The 21,141-nt window shown below is 42.9% G+C and overlaps 1 protein-coding gene across 1 annotated transcript in view; it reads right to left on the minus strand.

Annotated features, from left to right (window-relative positions):
* Nucleotides 1–933: 933 nt before the first annotated feature.
* ETHE1 (ETHE1 persulfide dioxygenase) overlaps nucleotides 934–21,141 on the minus strand; it is a 28,150-nt gene continuing 7,942 nt past the window's right edge. Inside the window, exons 4-7 of the mRNA XM_058280352.2 lie at nucleotides 3,513–3,642; nucleotides 1,811–1,900; nucleotides 1,351–1,467; nucleotides 934–1,159 (exon numbers count right to left, since the gene is read on the minus strand). Of these exons, the coding sequence (XP_058136335.1) occupies nucleotides 1,107–1,159; nucleotides 1,351–1,467; nucleotides 1,811–1,900; nucleotides 3,513–3,642 (390 nt within the window). The 3' untranslated portion in view covers nucleotides 934–1,106. The remainder of the gene's footprint in view (nucleotides 1,160–1,350; nucleotides 1,468–1,810; nucleotides 1,901–3,512; nucleotides 3,643–21,141) is intronic.

Below are 21,141 nucleotides of genomic sequence, written 5' to 3' on the forward strand. Positions count from 1 at the left end.
CCGACCCCCACTCTGCCTCCAGCGCCCCATTCCTGAACCCTGGAGGGCCAGATGTCCTGGCCGCCTGTGATGCCGAGACCCTGGGGGGCCGGAGATAAAAGAGGAAGGGAGATGGAGGCATCTCACCTCTAACGAGCCTGTCAGAGGGCCCCGACCGGTTTGGGGACTGGGCATGGGGGGGGGGGGTCCCTAAACTGAGTCAGAAACCTGCCCAGAGATAGGGGGAAGTGTGCCCCACCCCCACTTTCCTATGGGTGGAGGGCAGAGGTTAAAGGTCTCAGTCAGACCTTTCCTCTCTGGGCAAAAACAGGAAAATAACTGCTGAGGGAGAAGAGATTATTCGATGTCAGGTGCTGTTCTAAACCCTTTATACATGTTCACTGAAAGTCATCCTCACAGCAGCTCTTGGACAAAGGGATTCTTGTCCCAATTTACAGTTGGGGAAACTGTGTCCGAGGCCTACACACGGTGTAAATATTCATGCCAGATTCATTTGCTAGGAAGCCCATGCGCTTTACCATTATGCCCACTGTCCCCCCCTCCAGGAAGTGCCTGAAAGATCATTCCACCTGATAGTAACAATAATAGCTAAGGCTGGGACCAAGCTTCCCAGGCAGGCACCCGTTATCATTTCCATCTTACAGTTATGGAAACAGAGCCCCAGAGAGGTGACATACCTCATTCTTGGTCTCACAGGGAGACGTGGCTCAAACTCAAGTCCGTTTTCTAATCCAAACTGCTAAGGAGACCGACCCCAGATTTCTGTGTTTGCTTCTGAGCTTGTGCATTAAGAATTCTGCTCCTTCCAGGCTCCCTGGACGTTCACTGCGTCCCACTGCCCTGGCCTCTCCAGGCGACCAGAACTAACCCCAGGCACTTCAGTCCAGAACAGAAACTCAACTGTTTTCCCCCAGGAAATCAGACGAAGTCAGATTCACAGCAAATATATATATTTTTGTTTGTTTGTTTTGGTTTTTTTTTTTTATTAAGAAGCTTGAGGCTCTGGTGAAGGCGAAAAAAAGGAGGGTATGAGTGGTGGGACCACCTCGCCCCTCACCCCACCTGGTGCACTTTTAACGGATACGAGCACCTGACAGAGAAGTGCGTCAGGAAGGGGGGCTCTGGACCCCACAGCGCATGTTGGCTGGAACGGCGAAGTCTGAAAGGAAGAGACAAAAGTTGATACTAAAGGGTCCAGGCAGACTCCCTATGTCCCACCGGGACCCAGAAATCTAGGAACCCTTCTTTTTAGGGATTTATAATTCTGGCCCCACCCTCCTCCCTCAGACCCATGAGTCCAAGCCCCCAGCCTCTCCCTGGACCCAGGAGTCCCAGATCCCAGCTGCTCACCTATTTGCATTGGCTTGGGCAAGTTCAGGTTGTCCATGACCTTGACAAACTCCTCACAGCTGAGGGTGAGCCGGGGGTTCAGAGTCCGCTCCTCCTCCACAGTGGACACTGTGTGCCCTAGTGACCGAGGGAGGGGGAAGGGAAGTCCACCAGTCGGGCGCCTCGGGCCGGGGACTACATTCCCCAGGAGGCCTCGGGGTCCCCAAATGTTAGAGATTGCGTTCCCTCCTCGCACAGCACTATGGGAAGTGTAGTTTCCCACAGTTCCCTAAGAAACCCAGGTCCTCCAGGGTTCTAGTTTTTTCCACATCCACACACACTGCATCTAACAATTGATCTTTTTAGCCAAAGGAATTTCTGGGAATTGTAGTCTGCGTGCTCCCCAAGGATTGTGGGAGTTTGGTGCCCCCTCTCAAATAGTAATTATATAAGCCCCATGCCTCCTCTAGGAAGCCCTCACCATGGTAATCGTGAGCAGGGTAGATCAGACAGTCACCCGGAAGCGTGAAGATCTTTTCGTGGACCGAGTGGTACAAGGTCCTAGCACAGCCTGGGAGGGAAAGTTCAGAGGTCACCAGACCAACAGGACAGGAGAGGCCCCCTAACGCCTTCCTTTGGGAAAAGAGTAGGAGTATATGATCACCGGAGCTAAACCTTCTCTCTCATCTCCTGCCAATACCCCTTTGTCTGGGTAGAGAAGGGGCGGAAAGGGCATTCCAGGCAGGTGGAACAGCATGTAAAAGGATTGAGGAATAGTGAGAAATTCAGCATGGCTGTAAAGAAGGGGGGGATGAGCCTTTGAGGTACCAACAACTTGTGACCTTACCCTGGAGGTGCCAAACAAGGGTTCTGGGCAAGAAAGTGGGCTGGAAGGTCAGAAACAAAAGACCTGAGGCCAAGGAGGAGCCTGGGGCCAAGCTTCCGACAAGAATCTCTGAGTCCAAAGTTGGAGCTGGGGCAAACCTCTCCAGAACATTCTTCTGCCCTTTGTTTCAACCTAACTCCTTCAATTTCATGACTGTGTCGGGAGTGGATAGATGGGAGACCGGAAGCCTCAGAGAGAAAAAGACAGAGACCGAGACGGAGCGATAAGGAACGAGGGAAGAGGAAGCAAGAGGCAGCCTGGGGATCTGGCTGCCCGCTGCCAGCTCATCACGGCTTCTGTCTTCTCTCTCTCACGCAGCTTTGTCCTCCTCCCCACGAGGCGGCTAAATCTTCCGAATCTGATGTCAACCCCCACATTCACACACGTACTCAAAGGGCAGCTAAACCCTGAGATTCTGAAACTGAACTCCCTATCCCCCTGCTAAACCCCTGATTCTATCTGCCCCCAGCAGCTAAACTCTAAATTTAACTACAACCCCCAGCAACTAAACTATTGAATCTAACAACCTCCTTGCAGACAGAACCTAGAATCCAACTGGCCCCTAGCAGCTAATTCCTGATTCTAACACTTCATACACATACACCAGCATTTAAATTCCTCAAGGCAGTTTTAAACTATGTCCACAAATTCTTTGATATTCCTCTCTTCAAAGTGTAAAGCTTAATTCTTCTCACCTTTGACTTAGTGGTTTGGACTAAGTGATTTCCTTCCAATAAACAGGAAATTGCAGAAATATTGGAGTTTCAGGGCTGGATCATTAAAAAAACAAAAAACAAAACTGGCTCGTCTATCTCTCTTTAATCACTCCCTGGGAGAATCCAGAAGCCATGTTGTGAGGACACTCAAGCAGCCCTGTGGAGAGGTCCACGTGATGAGGAACTGAGGCTTCTAGCAACAACCACCACTAACTTGCCAGCCACGAGAATAAGCCACACTGTAAGCTGATGAATGTAAACCAGTCTGACAGTTTGATTGCAAGCTCAGGATGAGCAAGAACCACCCAGCTAAGCCGTTCTAGGTTCCTGACACTCAGAAACTGTATGAGATAAGAAATGCTAATCACTGTTTCAATCTACTATATTTCAGAGTAATTTGTTACACAGCAAGAGCTAACTAATACACCCTGAATCTAACTTTCCAGCAACTAAACCTCTTGAATCTAATCCTGACCCCCTAAAAGTCTAATGTTCACTCATTCATTCTTGCAATGGATACTTAAAACCCTGACACACGCATCACTATACTAAGGTCTTGGGCTGGGAAAGGGGCCTGAGACCTTGCTGGAAGTCCGTCCGCCCACATCCTCGGATGAGCAGGGCATCTCCAGTGAAGGCCATGCTGTGGTCATTCAGGACAAAGGTGACACAGCCTGGGGTGTGGCCGGGGCTGGCCCGGGTCTCCAAGGCCTGGCAGGGAGAGGAAGTACAGAGACAATTACCAGCAAGCCATAGCTCCATCCTCATGGTGAAACTAACCCCAGAAGTCCCCACCCCACCCCAAGGTCACATCTAGATAATCTCTGCAGGTTAAAAAAGTTAGATTCCCAAATTCAAACCTTACTCCAAATGGATTAAAGACTTGAATGTGAAAAAAAAAAAAAAACAAGTCATAAAACTCTGACAACAACAACAACAAAATACAAATGTGAATATGTGATCTCTGGTTAGGGAAGAAGATTCAAATGTGATCCCTACAGCCATAAATCACTAAGACAAAGATCAACAGTTTGACTTTTAATAAATTTAAAGTTGCTGAATGGCAAAAAGACCATAAACAAAATTTAAAGGGATCCAATAAGCTGGGGAAATATCTGCATAATATATACATATATTTGTATATATCACACAGTGGTCAATATACTTAATATACAAGCAGATCTTGCAAATCAACAAATGAAAGATAAGCACACTAATATAAAAATAGAATACTAACCAGTAATTTAAAACAATGTTGGCAAAATAAAACTTAACAATTAAACCTAAATGTTTAATGACAGGAAAAGATGTTTAAGTACAAAAAATAGATAACAGCAACTTGTACATCTGTACTTGTTTGCTGTTGTTTTTTTGAGGTACCAGGGGCTGGGGATGGAACCCAGGACTTTGTGTGTGGGAAGCTGGTGCTCAACCACTTAAGCCACATCTGCTCCTGTGTTTAAGATTTTTATTCATTTTAACTGTCAATATATATTTTAATCACTAGACTTTCCCTATATTATCCTATTTATTTTTATAGTACACTAGTTTTGTAATTAGAAAGAAAAAAACACAAATTTAGCATAAAATGAAGATCTAAACATTGAAAAGACATAAAAAAAACTAGAAGAAAATGTAAGATATAGAAACAGACATAGATAGATACATAAGGACACACAAAAAATCTTGAGGTAGAAAATATTGTTCTGAGCATGCTAGGAAATTCAGAGGCCATGAAGAGAAACAGTAACAAGTGTACCCCCCAGGAGTTTTCACTGTGCTTAGGAGCGGTTTATATATTCAGGCTGTTAACATTTTATAATATTTTGGTATATGGACAGCCAATATTGTCTCTGAGTTTTTATTGCCTTTTAACTCTGTTAAATTTAATATATATAAATGTAATACATAATATATAAACAGCTCCTAAGCATAAGTAAGAACTCCTGGGGGAAGTGGGGAATGGGTAAAAGAAGAGAACGGGCGATTCAGGGAAGGTGAAACAGAAACAGTCAAAAAGCACCTGAAAGCATGTCTTCATCTACCTGAAAGGAAGGGAGGGAGAGAGGGAGTTAAAGTTTGAAAACCTTACCTGACTGGTAACTGTCGAGAGTTACCCAAGGCATTAGAGACAATCCTTTGCATTTCCTGAGTGTAAGTATAACTGACTTGGAGGGCAAGTTGGCAGTATCTATCAACATCTCAAATGTGTACTTTATGATCCTCAAAGCCACTTCTAAGACTTGGTCATTAAGAAGCCCTGCCAAACACGCACAAAAATGCCCATTCAGGAAGTCCTTGTTATCTAACTTCCCACACTCAGCTCAGGGAGCAAGTTATCAGAAAAAAATATTAGCCTAATGATCTAACGTGACTATCCATATGTAGGCGCATTGTATTTCATCTAGCTCCTCCACCAATCAGCATCCCCGTCTCGGTCGGTCATCTGCTGGTTCTGAAAGGATACCATGTGCAGATCCTAATGTCCATCTCCCAAGAGCCATTCTGCCCTTTCCCCCTACTCACAGAGCCCCAGCTTGGTTCTGGGCATAAATGTGCCCAGTCAACTACACACTTTCCTGGCCTCCCCAGCAGCTTGGGTGGCCCCTGACACTGTTTTCTGGCCCTTGAGATCCCAATAAAATTCTCCTGAGCATTGCTGGGAAAGCGTTTTCCTTCCTGATGAAAAGAACCGGTGTCTCCCCTTTCCCCTTCCTCTGGCTCTGACCACAGGGCTGATAGCGGCAGCTGCAGGAGCCGCCTCACAGACGTGAAGCAAAGGCCAAGAGAAACCCACAACCAGTGGTGCTGCCGCATCCAGGGCAGCAAGGGCCTGCTTCCAGATGTCCTGTTACAGGAGAAAATTAAACTCCTTTTGTTTAAGCCGCTACAGTGAGATTTTTTTTTTTTATATACTAAACTTTATTTTTAAAGAAGTTTCAGATTACAGAAAAGTTACATCACAAGTATAGGGGATTCCCATGTACCCCACTCCCTACCCTTCCCACATTTTCCACTATTAACAACGTACATTATTTTGGTACATTTGTTACAACTGATGAACATATATTGAAGTATTGCTACTAACCAAGATCTATAGTTTACATTATGTCTACACTTGGCACTGCACAGTTTCATAGGATTTGACAAAATGCATAATGGCCGGTATCCATCATTGCACTCTCATGCAGAGCAAGTCCAGGGCCCTAAACATGCCCTGTGTTCCTCCTGTTCTTCCCTTGCTCTCTCCTCAGAGCCTCTGGTAACCACTGTCTGTATCAGGGTTACAAGTTCTTCTGTTACCACACTAGTAAGGCTACTTTGGTCCATTGGTGCATTCCCCCCTTATGTCTGTTCATTCCGCTCTGCTTCAAATTGAAAGGGGGCTTAGAGCTCAGGGCAGATGGAAGGAACTGTTTTTGCTTGCAGTCGTAGATACCCTTTGTTTTTTGGGGGAATGGGGGAGATATTTTTAAATACAAAAATAAGTTGTGCGCTTACAGAGCATGCATAAAATGTAGCATTTTGCAGTGGGTTTTTTAGTTACTTGCCGTCAAACACCTTCTTAATTCATATACGAGAGGATATATGTGCAATGCAAAACAAGTGACAATCTTACAAAATTTGATGGGGAACATTTATTATCTGCCCCCTCCAAATTAATATTACCGTATTAACCTTGATGAGTACCAAGGAGGGGGTGATATTTTACTTTTGATTTCACGTGTTTCCATATTCTGATTTTTTTTCTTTTTTAGCAAAAAGCATGGGGTGTCTTTTGAATTAAAAATGTAGACAGATATTCAGGAGTGATGTTCAAAACAGTTAACCACCGCTATAGCATGGGTGTGGGCCAACCCAAGGACATTAGATGAAAGCAGGCGGAACACCTATATATGGTATATATGTATATATGGTACCGTTAGAGCAAATGCATAGGATAAATGTCTGTGTGTGTATATGTTTGCATATACACTGCACCAAATATTAATATCACCTAAATAAACTCCTGCTTGCCATATGGATTAAGACTACCTTGGTCTGTGTCACAGTGGATTTGCTGATAAGCCTCTCGGCTGCAGGATCTTTCCTTTCTCTGGAATTTCTAGAATCGATCCACTCTACCGACCCCCACAGCCCTGCCCAGCTCAGCACTCCAGCCTCCACCTCCCATGTGCTCCTGCGGGCATTTCTAACGTTTCCAAGTCTGCCTGTCCCTGCTCAAATCCTTTCCAGGGCTCCCACTGCCCCCACGGCAGAGGTCTGGTTCCTCACCTGAACTTTTATTTTTTTGTTTGTTTGGGGTTTTTTTTCCTTTTTTTGTGTGTGGTTTTATTTTTTATTTTTTTAAATTTTTTTATCTAGCACCTGAACTTTGGAAACACCCATGCACCTGTGCCTGCTCACCTTTCCAGCCCAGTGTTTTACAACAGCCTCCTTTCCCGCACGACCCGCCACACTAAACACCTGGCGGGGTTCTGGAATGCACCAGGCTTTCCACACCTCTTTGCGCATGCGCTTCTCTCTGCCAGGCCCACCCTTCCCTGTTCTCCCATCAGCTGTGTCTGGCCATCCTTCGCGAGGCCCTGGTGTGGACTGACCCCTGCTCCCGCGCCCAGGCTCTCTCCAAAGCACTTCTAAGTTCAGGCCCGAGCTCATTTACCCACATATATCCTGATGTGGTAGGTACCATTTCTGTCCCCATTCTACAGATGAGGAAATGGAGGCACGAAGAGGTTAACTCACCAACCCAAGATCACACAGCTACCAAGTGGTGCTGGATTTGAACCCAGGCCGTCAGTTTCCAGAAGGCTGTGCCCTGGATCGCTCCATGTCACTGCCTATCTGTGTTTTGCCCTCCAACTGCTCTGCCTCCAGGGATCTGACCTGATTCTTTCAGGGTTCCTCATTTACCTAACAAATATTTACTGAGCACCCACTACAGGCCAGACATTGTTCTAGAGCTGGGAATACAGCTGTGTTAGAAAAAGAGCCCCTGCTTTTATGGACTAGTGGGTGGAGAGAGACAATAAACCAATGGATATAGCATGTCAAGAGGTGAGATGTCGGTCAGGTGGTGCGATGTGCCAGGGAACACAGAGGGGATACAATTTCATCTAACATAGTTAAGGAAAGCCTCACCAATACAGTGACATTTGAGAAAAAACCCAAGGGAAGTGAGGGTGTGAGCCATGCAGGTACAAAAGAGCACAGCAGGTGCAAAGGGCCTGAGGTAGAAATGTGCTTGGTGTGTTAGAGGAACAGGAGGTGGATGGAGTGTGGTAAACAAATGGAAAGTGGCAGGGGGAAGTGGATGTGGCTCAACTGATAGAGCATCTGCCTACCATATGGAGGGTCCAGGGTTCAATCCCTAGGGCCTCCTGACCCATGTAGTAAGCTGGTCCACATCAGTGCTGCCACATGCAAGGAATGCCATGCCACGCAGGGGTGCCCACATGTAGGGGTGCCCCATGCACAAGGAGTGCACTCTGCAAGGAGTACGCCCCACGAGGAGAGCTGCCCCGTGTGAAAAAAGCGCAGCCCGCCCAGGAGTGGCACCGCACACACGGAGAGCTGACGCAGCAAGAGGACACAACAAAAAAAAAGATGCAGTTTCCCAGTGCTGCCAGATAATGCAAGCGGATGCAGAAGCACACACAGTGAATGGACAGACAGCAGACAACAGGGAGAAGGGGAGAGAAATAAATAAAACTTAAAAAAAAAAAAAGTGGCAGGAAATAATCAGAGAGGAAATGGTGGACCCAATCCAACAGGGGAGAACAAAGACATGGGAGGGTTTGAGCCAAGGAGAGACAAGTTTAATAATCTGGTTTTTTTGGATTTTTTTAAATTAAGCATTTGTTCATCTGATTCAAGATGGAACAGACACTGCAGGATGGGGGAAGGGAGTGATTTTTTTAATAGAGTTCTGGGTCGAATGGATATACATTTGAAAAGAAAAAAAATTTATCTTGGCCCCCCTCTCACACCATTCACAAAAATGAACTTGACATGGATTGGAGTTCTAAATATGAAAGATAAAACAATAAAGCTTTTAAAGAAAAATATAGAACAACTTTGTGACCTTCAAGTTGGCAAAGATTTCTTTAGCATAAAAAGTGTTAGTCATAAAAGTCAGAACAGATATCCTGGACTATACCAAAATTTAAAACTTCTATTCTTCAAAATATACCATTAAGAAAGTAAAAAGGTAGCTCTCAGGAGTGGGAAAGGTATTCACATTTATCCATGAAAGTTCTTGTACCTAGAGTATATAAAAAACACCTACAAATCAATAAGACAGATAACCTAGCAGAAAATTTGGTAAAAAGTTGGACAAACACTCCACAACAGAGGATATCCAAATGGAATAAACATGAATAGGTACCCAACTTCATTTGCCATCAAGGAAATAAAAGTAAAGCTACTAAATACACTATGTAACACGACAATGGCTATAACTTGGAAAACACCAAGTTTGGTGAGAATGTGAAGCCACTGGAACTTTCTTATACTCTAGTGGGAGCATAGGTTATTGGGCAGTTTCTACTAAAACTACATATACCCTGTGACTCACGCCTAGATATACAACAGAAATGTATATGTCTATTCACCAACTCATGTACCAGAATGTTCTCTTTGTAATAGTTGAAAATTGGGGACGACCTGCATGCCCATCAACAGCAGAATGGATAAATAAATTGGGGGGTATTTAGGTAATGAAATACTACACAGAATGAAAATGAATAAATGAGAACTACACACAACGAAATGGATGAGTCTCCTAGATGTAATGACGAGCGAAAGAAGCAGATACAGAAGAGAGATTGGAATGGAATGGAATGGCACAGAGTGGAGTGGACTAGAATGGAGAAGAGAGTGGAGTGGAATGCAGTGGAAGGGGGTGGGGTGGAGCGGAGAGGAATGGAATGAGATGGAAAATATCAGTACCTGGTACACAGTAAGGATAGATATTGGTTCACGAAGCTGAGGTTTCAGGTCTGAGTCAAGATGTAAAAGACCTGTCTCTTGGAGTGGGCGCACGCAGTGGTGGCTGAGAGCAGTCTCTGGAGCCACATGGCATGGGCACTAGTCTTGCCTCTGCTATTACTAGCTGTGTGGCCTAAGACAAGCTGCATCTCTCTGGGCCTGACAGTTCATTTGTAAAACGGGGATAATAACTACCCACTGCACAGGGCTGTTGTAAAGATTAAATTATTTAAAGCACTTGGAAAAACGCCTGGCACTAATAGTAAAAATAAATAATAATAATTAAATTTTTGAAAAACACGAACTAGTGGAACCACAAAGCCTCTTGGATTCAAATCCTGGCTCAGTCGCTTTCTCGCTGTGTGATTTTTGGGTAAGTCACTTTCCCTCTGAGTCTCCGCTTCCTTATTTGTACAATAGGAAAAGTAATTCTGATCTCATCTCACCATTTGGTTATAAAGGTTCAATGAGATCTATTTGTCAGAAAACACACACTGGAGGTCACCGGCTGGATTCAGCCTACAGACGTGTTCTGGTCAGAACGCTCAGGAGTTATTAAAAGTCTTAATTCATTGTTTATCCTAAAAAAGTGAGAGACTTCCCAAAAATTTCAATTTCTAGCTTCAATTTTTTTCTTTTTCAAAAAAGAGGAAGACTTGGAAATAGACTATATTTCCAAACACGAATAATGAACTTGAACTGTGCAGCAACTGTCTCTCACAAATGGGACGGGCACCCTGAAATCTGCCACAGGCCCCACTGCTCCCCGCTGCATGGCACCAGATGTCAGCTGCCGCTTCTCACCCTACTTGTGTGCTTGGCGCTCCTAGAACACAGTCAGAGTTAGAAAGGAAGTAAAACATTTCCTATAATGTTTCCTTTGAGACATCAAAAGAAAGACTTGCAAACGCCTCATTTCAAGGGAAAAAATGAAGGAGACCATATTTCTCTGCGGAAATAAACCACGATAATGACAAGAGTGAACATTTTTTGTCTGGAACTAGTCATGGACTAGGCACTGCTCTAAGCACCTTCCATGGCTTCATTCATTTAATCCTCCTAACACCCAAGAGGTACCACTATTGTGTCTCTTTTCCAGATGGGGAAACTGAGGCCCAGCAAGGGGAAATACCTGACCGAGGTCATGCAGCCAGGGAGAGACAGAACTTTCCCTTTACCTGGTCAGCCCTTGTGGGCGCCTGAGTTAGTGGTCCTTGTGTTTCAGGGCTAGATCAATAGTTGCTTTTATTTTTCTGCATCATTAGGAAGGAAAGAATGCCAGGCTCTGGCCTTCCCTAGACTTTGAGGAGGAAAGAAGCAGGTTCTTTAGGGGGTGGGCAAGAGGGGCACCACTGAGAAAAAAGAAAAAGAGGGAACGGATGTAGCTCAAGTGGCTGAGTGCCTGCTTCCCATGGATGAGTTCCCAGGCTGAATCCTCAGTACCTCCTAAAAAAACAAACAGATGGAAAAACCACCTCTCACTGGGCAGATGTAGCTCAGTGGTTATGAACCTGCTTCCCATGTACGAAGTCCTGGATTCATTCCCCAGTACCTCCTAAAACATATACATATTTTTATATGCATATTCTTAGTTCTAATTTTTAATATAGTAAATACAGATAAACAGAACCCACATAAATAAAAGCTTCTTAGGGTGCTCAATAATTTTTAAGAGTGTGAAGGGTCCTGAGACCAAAAACTTTGAGAATTTGAGAACTACCGATATAGGGAAACATGCTTAGTCCTTCACAGGGGTTCTTACAAGGCGTCCGTGAGCTTGAACTGAAATTCAAAAAAACATTATTCTTGTGAGGATGTGTTGGAGCAGGTGTGATATATTTATTAAATAATATATAGCATAGTGTGAACTTAGTAAGGGGTCCATGGTTTTCACCTGACTGGCAAAGGGGGCCCATGGAACAAAAAGGTTAAGAACTCCTATGTTAGGAAAAGTCTTTAGGGGTGAAATGTTTGCAACTCACTTTTGAATATTCAAGGGGATAAAAATGTATGTGGAGAGACTTCCAGCAAGATGGCAGAATAGAACAACGCAGGGCTCTCTTCTCCTCCAGAAAAATAGCTAGAGGACAGGCTGAAACAGCCTAGAAAAAGATCTTCTAGGGTTTAGGACATGAGGTAAAGGCTGTACACTGCCCAGAGGAGAAAGGGACAAAGGAGGGAAATCGGATAACAGAACTGGTTCATAGCCTTCAGACAGGAAGCTATCACATTTATCGAATCTACGCTGCAACAAATACACTCCCACCAGGCACTGAACTGAGAGCTGTCAGAGAGCGCCATCTACTGGCAGACTAAGGAAAGGCACATGAGAAAATTTAAAATGAGCAGAGGCTTTTTCTGGCTTCTATAGCCTCCCTCTCCAAGGCCCTACAACCAATTACAGGGTCCAGTGCCCAGTTTTGAGCAACCAGCAGGACAATCCTAGTCAAGCCAAGAATCAAAGAGCAGTGGTAACACACAGCCTCCTGCCACTAAATCTCTACAAGAGAAAAACTGAGCATCTGAGTAAACTATATTCCAATCAGATGCCTAGACATCAGCAAAAAACTGAGCCATACTAAGAAAATAGAAGGCATGGCCCAAGAAAAGGAATATATAAAAGACCCAGAAGAGAAGCAGGATTTGAGAGAACTAATCAGTGATATGTGCACAAATTTCCAAAATCAAATTAATGGTCAAAATCAAATATGGTCAAAAAGATAAATGACATCAAGAAGATAATGAGTGAGTGCAAAGAAGAATTTAAAATCCTGAACAGAAAAGTAACAGATCACGTGGGAATGAAAGACATAATAGGTGAGATCAAAAACACATTTGAGCTAAAATATTATATTATGGGTAAGTGATAAAATGGAAGAATGACAACACGACATTCTTTGAGCTCCTTTATCCATGAATATTCTGTAGTTTAAAGGTTTTTTGCAGAAAAACTATACAGTATGTTCAGTGATTGTATTTCTTCAAAAGAATGTTGCAATAACTAGCCATACATGTGAAATGTATTTGAATTGGCTCTTAGTATCATGTATGCACAGAAAAAGGTGTGCCTGCTGCTGCTACAAATGAAGAATTGCTTTTAAAAAACCCAAATTGTGAATTTACAGGATAGTATTGAATATGTTTCTGACAGAAATGCTTTAAATATATACAATTAATGTCTTTCTTTGTAAAATGCTTACTGATGATTTTTTTAAAAACATTTTAAGTTTAATGGATTATATTTCTTTCAAGTTTCTACATTTTGCTTAAGCAATCTTGATTTGAGTAAGGGTCTTGAGTTTTGCTATTATGTTCTGTTAGTTTTGGCATGAATATACTAAACTTTTTTTTCCCCCAGCATGTGTTTTCTCCTCTTTGGTTCTCTTCGTATTTACTACTTTTTTCTTTTTCTTTTTTCCTGTTGTTTTTGTTTTGTCCTGGTGTTTTGTTCCTGTCTTCATTGTTTCAGGTATTTCTTTTCCCCCAAGGGCTAGATCAAGATGGTCCAGTTATGCCCAGCTCCTTCCTCCCTCCTCCCCCTCCCCCTCTCCCTCCCCCTTCTCCCCCTCCTCCTGTAGAACACTCTTGCGATGCTGACACTGCCAACCTCCAGTATCCTTACCCTCGCAGATCTATCTCTTGGCCTCTTAACTTCTTACCTGAGAACAAAGGGGTTTAAAATACTGATTTCACATTTTAATAGGCCTTATTCACATGCTTGTAAATGCATTCATTTCTGGCTGCTTTTTGTTTTTCTTCATTTTCTTTCAGATGATTTTTCTAATTTAGGGTCTGTCTTGCATGTATTACAACCAGAACACAGTTTTTGGATCCTAAATGTGTTTGTGCTTCTGCATCAAAGGAACATTTGTTTCATTGGTTGATAGCCTTTGATGAAATAAGATATGTACAAGCAACAGTAACTATGAAAGTTACACCCTGTAGCTGACTTTAAAGTGCTTGTTCCGTAAATTTTATTCTGAACTCTTATGGTTCTAAGTTTCTTATGCTTTGTCATCTGGCTAATGTGAAAGTAAGTCATTATGAAGTTCACTCTGCCTTTGAGACATTAAGGATGGTTTTAAATTTTATAGGCTAAAGTTGCAACTGATTAGTATATATAAAATAAGTCATTCCTGTGTATAAAGCAGAAGAACATAAAATGAACTGGTTTTTTTTTTTAAGGAAATTGCCATTCACTAGTTGGAATTACTGTATAAAGCTTTTGCAATTAACCTAAGTTATTTAATAAAATCTATTTTAAAAGATATATAAAAAAAAAACACATTTGAGGCCTACAAGGGCAGACTCAAAATGACAGAAGAAAGAATAAGTGATATTGAATACAGAACAGCTGAAATTGAAGAGAGAAAAGAATGGAAAATTGAGCAAGAGCTCAAGAAGTTGAATGACAACATGAAACACAACACATGTGTCATGGGAGTTCCAGAAGGAGAAGAAAAGGAAAAGGGGCAGAAAGTATTTGAGGAAATCATAGCTGAAAATTTCCCAACTCTCATGAAAGAAATGAACTACATGTCCAAGAAACACACCATACCCCAATCAGAATAACTCCGAATAGACCTACTCCAAGACATACTACTCAGAATGTCAGGGATAAGGAGAAAATTCTCAGAGCAGCAAGGGAGAAGCAAAGCATCACATACGAGGGACATACAGTAAGACCTAGCGCAGATTTCTCAGAAACCATGGAGGGAAGATGACAGTGGTATGATATAATTAGGATGCTAAAAGAGAAAACTGCCAGCTGAGAAATCTTTATCCAGCAAAACTGTCCTTCAAATATGAAAGTGAGTATAAAATATTCACAAACAAACAGAAACTAAGAGAGTTTGTAAAAAAGAATCAACTTTGCAGGAAATATTAAAGGAAGTCTTAGAACCTGAAAGAAAAAGACAGGAGAGATAGATTTAGAGGAGAGTACAGAACAAAGCACAGCAGAAAGGATAACCAGAAGAGTAAAAACACTGACAAAAATAAGATAAACGATATGAAAACCAAAGAAGAAAATGGTGGAAGAAAATAGTGCATTTACAGTAATATCACTGAATGTGAATGGATCAAACTCCCAAATCAAAATATACAGGCTGACAGAATGGATATAAAAACATGAGCCATCCATATCCTGCTTACAAGAAACTCACCTTAGACCCAGGGATATAAAATGGCTAAAAGTAAAAGGTTGGAAAAAGATATTCCACACAAATAGTAACCAAAAAAGAGCAGGGGTAGCTATACTAATATCAGACAAAACAGACTTTAAATGCAAAAAAGTTGTAAGACATAAAGAAGGTCATTATACATTAATAAAAGGGACAACACACCAGGAAGATATAACAGTCATAAATATCCACCTAACCAGGGTGCCCCAAAATACATGAGACAAACTCTGGCAAAACTGAAAGGAGAAATAGACATGTCTACAATAATTGTTGGAGACTTCAACACCCCACTCACATCATTAGATAGAATAACCAGACAGAAGATAAACAAGGAAACAGAGAACTTGAACAATACAATAAATGAGTCGGACCTAACAGATACATACAGAACATTGCGTCCAAACTCAGTGGGCCATACAGTCTTGGTCCCACCTCACCAAGCATCTGGGTAGTGACCAAGCTCCAGATCTCGCCCTCAAGAGCATTGGGGTGATTGCCACACTTTAACCAATCTTTGGGTTATAGTCTTAAAACCCCTAGTACAGTAAAGACAACATCCTCTCTAACCTTTGGCATACAGGCTCAACTCTCTCAGAGCAATGAGATGACCACCTAGCCTTCCATAATCCATGGGGTACAGGTTCGCCCCTCTCAGACCAGTGGGGTGCTGACCTTATCCACCCTAATCCTACAGGAATGTGCTCCACCCTCTCTGTACCCGAGGGCGGCAAAACTCTCCCTGAACATCAGGTGGGAACATCCACCCACTTCAACTGCTGGGGCAAACTCACCCTCTCTGTACACATGGGTGGGGCTCCTCTCTTGGCCCAAGGTGATGTCTTAATTACAAATCTCAGCTTCCATGGTTTTCCTCTTAAAACTGTTTCTCCTTCAATCTCCCTTGTCATGTCCCTTTTAGTCCAAGCTGACAGTGGTTTTGTTCATATAGCTCTCTCAAAAAGCTTGTTGGTTTAGAATGCAAGAAGCAGGGGTCCAAGCGATCAGACAGTAAAACTTTCCAAGTCTTTCCTAGATAACTGCATCTTCAATCCTGATTTACAAGTTCCAAATTTAGTTAAGTCTTCAAATGGGGCACTATATTCTGGGAGCTTGATTCCCAGAGGCTTGGAATTTCCAGAATCAGTTTCTGTTTTCCTTGTGCCCAAAGTTCAGTCCTCAGTGTACTCTCATCCAGCATTTTGCTACGAGCTGCAAGGAGAAGCCAAGCCACATTCTCTAAGTTTACTCTGGAAAGTCCTTCAGCCAAATGCCCAGGTTCATCATTTTCAAATTCTACCTTGCATAAAACACCAGGAATTAATCTTGCTAAGCTCTCTGATACTTAAAAACACAGACTGTCTTTCCTCCAATTTTCAATAATAGTTTCATCATTTACTTCTAAGGCATCATAAAAAGTCTCTTTAGCACCCATATTATTATCAACAGTCTTTTCTACCAACCCATCTCACAATTCCTCAAAAAAATACCCCTTACCCATTTATAAAACCATTCCAGCATTTTGGTAATTACAAAAGCACTTCCCACTCACCAGTACCAAATTCTTTATTAGTCAGCCAAAGGGGTGCTGATGCAAAATACCAAAAATTGGTTGGTTTTTATAAAGGGTATTTATTTGGGGTAGAAGCTTACAGTTACCAGGCCATAAAGTATAAGTTACTTCCCTCACCAAAGTCTTTTGTCACATGTTGGAGCAAGATGGCTGCCAACATCTGCCAGGGTTCAGGCTTCCTATGTTCCTCTCTTCCTGGGGCTTGCTTCTCTCTGGGCTCACGGTTCCTCTCTTCCTGGGGCTTGCTTCTTTTTCCTCACAACCAAACTCCTTTGTGTACTTACTTCCCAGGCTCCAGCTCAAGACTCCAGCATCAAAAACTCCAACATCAAACTTTCAAACTGAGCAGACAACTGGGGGGCGGGAGGGCGGGAGGGAGAGGAAAAAACTCTCCAACTCTCTTCTTTTGCCATGTCCTTTATCTGTGACTTCCCACACTCAGTGTCCTATTGACATGGCCCAATCAAAGCCCTAATCATAATTTAATTAAGTAAATGTGAAAGTTCAGACAGACCAGTTTACAAACATAATCCAATGCTTCTTTTTGGAATTCATCAATAATATCAAACTGCCACAGAAGGACAATTCCTCAGTCTGATAACAGGCATATATGAGAAACCCATAGCAACATCATACCCAATGGGGAAAGGTTGAAGGCTTTTCCTCTAAGATCAGGACAAGACAAGGATGCCCACTGTCACCACGGTTATTCAACATTGGACTAAAAGTTCTAGCTAGGGCAATTAGACAAGAAAAAAAATTAAAGGCATCCAAATAGGAAAAGAGGAAGTAAGACTCTCATTGCTTGTGGATGACATGATCCTGTACTTAGAAAATCCTAAAGTATCCAGGACAAAGGTATTTGAGCTAATAAATGAGTTCCACAAAGTGGCAGGATACAAGATCGACATGTAAAAATCAGTACTTTTTTAAAAAAAAGAATCATGTCTTTATTTTTTTTTCCAAAGAACATTATTGGTTTTTTTTTCTCCCCCTCTTTCCTCCTCCCACCATTGCTGCTCTCTGTGTCCATTTGTTACATATTCTTCTGTGTCTATTGTATTCTCATTAGGCAGCACCAGGAACCCATCCTGGGACCTTCTGGAGTAGGAAAGAGGTGAGCATCCTCTTGTTCCACTCAGCTCCCTAGTTCATTGCAACTCATATTGTCTCTTCTCTGTGTCTCTTTTTGTTGCATCGTCTTGCTGTGTCAGCTCTCAATGTGGGCAGCACCACCCCTGGGTGGGCTGCACTCCCGCGTGGGGCGGCAATCCTTCCGTGGGGACACTTCTTGCACAGGGGTCACCCCTGTGCGGGGCAGCACTCCTTGTGCACGGCAGCACTGCACATGGGCCAGTTCAAACTCCACATGGGCCAGGAGGCCCTGGGTATCAAACCCTGGACCTCTTATATGGTAGGCAGAAGCTCTCTCAGTTGAGCCACATCCGCTTCCCAATCAGTAATGTTTTTGTTCACTAGTATACTGAACAATCTGAGGAGGAAATCAGGGGGGAAATTCCATTTTCAAAAACAACGAAAAGACTCAAATACTCAGGAATTAATTTAACCAAAGAAATACAGGACCTATATGCAGAAAACTACAAAACAATGCTTAAAGAAATTTAAAAAGACCTAAACAAATGGAAAGACATTCCATGTTCATGGACTAGAAAAATAAATATTGTAAAGATGTCATTCTTACCCAAACTGATTTACAGATTCAATGCAATACCAATCAAAATCCCAATAGCTTACTTTACAGAATTAGAAAAGACAATTAGGGAAGCGGATTTGGCTCAACAGATAGGGCATCTGCCTACCCCATGGGAGGTCCAGGTTTCAAACCCAGGGCCTCCTGACCCATGTGATGAGCTGGCCCACATGCAGTGCTGATGCGTACAAGGAGTACCATGCCACACAGGGGTGTCCCCTGTGTACGGGAGCCCCATGTGCAAGGAGTGCACCCTGCAAGGAGAGCCGGCCAGCGCAAAAAATGTGCAGCCTGCCCAGGAGTGGTACCATACACACAGAGAGCTGACGCAGCAAGATGACGCAACAAAAAGAGACAGATTCCTGGTGCTGCTGACAAGTACACAAGCGGACACAGAAGAACACACAGCGAATGGGCACAAAGAGCAGACAACTGAGGGGGGAGGTGGGAAAGGGTAGAGAAATAAATTTAAAATAATAATAAATCTTAAATAAAATAAAATAATAAAAATAAGCAAAAAGAAAAGACAATTACCAAATTCATTTGGAAAGGAAAGAGCACCCAAATAGCCAAAAGCATTCTAAAAAAGAAGAGCAACATGGGAGGAATTTCACTGCCTGACCCTGAAACATATTACAAAGCTACAGTGGTCAAAACAGCATGGTATGGCATAAAGATAGACACATCAATCAGTGGAATAGTATTGAGAACCCAGAAATAAACCCTCACCTATATAGTCAACTGATTTTTGTTTTGTTTTGTTTTGTTTCTTTTTTGGTAGGTACTGGGTCCAGGACTGCACCCGGGACCTTGTATGTAGTATGCCAGCGCTCAGTCACTGGAGCTACCCTGGCTTCCCAGTCAACTGGTTTTTGACAAACCTATCAAGTTACTGTTAATGGGACAGTCTCTTCAACAAATGATGCTGGGACAACTGGATATTTATAGCCAAAAGAATGAAGGAGGACCCCTATCTCACTCCCTATACAAGAATCAACTCCAAATGGATCAAAGACCTAAATATAAAAACCAGGACCATAAAACTCCTAGAAGAAAATGTAGGGAAACACCTTTCAGACCCTGTAGTAGGTGGTAGTTTCTTGGACCTTATACCCAAAGCATGTCCAACAAAAGAAAAAATAGATAATTGGGATCTCCTCAAGATTCAACACTTCCGCACCTCACAGGACTTTGTCAAAAGGGTGAAAAGGCAGCCAACTCAATGGGAAAAAATATTTAGAGATCACATATCTGAGAAAGGTTTGGTATCTAGGATATATAAAGAGATGCTACAACAATAAAAAGACAACCCAATTTAAAAATGGGCAAAAGACTTGAATAGACACTCGTCCAAAGAAAAAATACAAGTCGCAACAAAAAATACATGAAGAAATGCTCAACATCTCTAATGATTAGGGAAATGCAAATCAAACCACAATGAGATATCATTTCACATCTATCAGAATGGCCACTATTAAAAAGAAGAGACCTACAATTGTTGGAGAGGCTGTGGAGAGATAGGAACACTTTATTCACTGTTGGTGGGAATGCAGAATGGTACAGCTACTGTGGAGGACTGTTTGGCAGTTCTTAAAGAAGTTGAATATAGGCTTGCCTGTAATCCTGCAATATTACTACTGGGTATATACCCAGAAGAACTGAGAGCAGTGACATGAACAGACATCTCCACGCTGATATTCATAGCGACACCTTGCACAATTGCCAAAAGTTGGAAACAACCCAGGTGTCCATCAACAGATGATAGATAAACAAACTGTGGTCTAGTCACACGATGGAATTTTATGCAGCTATAAGAAGAAATGAAGTCATAAAGCGTATGACAACATGTATGAACCTGGAGGACATTATGTTGAGTGAAGCAAGCCAGACACAAAAGGACAAATACTGTATGATTATGTTACTAGAAGCCAAATATATTGTGTAACATATTGTATGATTAAAAGAAAAATATACAGGGAAGTAGACGTGGTTCAACTGAAAGAGCATCAACCTACCGTATGGGAGGTCCAGGGTTCAATGCTCAGGGCCTCCTGACCCGTGTGGTGAGCTGGCCCACGCACAAAGCTGCCACGTACAAAGAGTGTCATGTCACAAAGGGGTGCCCCTGCGTGGGGGTGCCCCACGCATAAAGAGTGCACCCCGAAGGAGAGCCGCCCCACTTGAAAAAAGCACAGCCTGCCCAGGAGTGGCGCCGCACACACGGTAGAGCTGATGCAGCAAGGTGATGTAACAAATAAGAGACGCAGTTTCCTGGTGCCATGGAGGGTGCAAGTGGACACAGAAGAATACACAGCGAATGGACAGAGAGGAGACAATGGGGGGAAAAGGGAGAGAAATAAAAAATAAACCTAAAAAAAAAAAAAAAAAGTACAGGTATCCAGTACATTTAATTAAGAAATATATGCTTTTGGGAAGTGGATTTGGCCCAATGGATAGGGCGTCCGCCTACCACATGGGAGGTCCAAGGTTCAAACCTAGGGCCTCCCTGACCCGTGTGGAGCTGGCCCATGCGTAGTGCTGATGCATGCAAGGAATGCCGTGACACACAGGGGTGTCCCTTGAGTAGGGGAGCCCCACACTCAAGGAGTACACCCTGCAAAGAGCCACCAGCGCAAAAAAAAAGCACAGCCTGCCCAGGAATGGTGCCGCACACACAGAACTGATGCAGCAAGATGACGCAACAAAAAGAAACACAGGTTCCTGGTGCCACTGACAGGAATACAAGTGGACAGAAA

Source organism: Dasypus novemcinctus, chromosome 18 (genome assembly GCF_030445035.2).
Source record: "Dasypus novemcinctus isolate mDasNov1 chromosome 18, mDasNov1.1.hap2, whole genome shotgun sequence".
Lineage (NCBI taxonomy): Eukaryota > Metazoa > Chordata > Mammalia > Cingulata > Dasypodidae > Dasypus > Dasypus novemcinctus.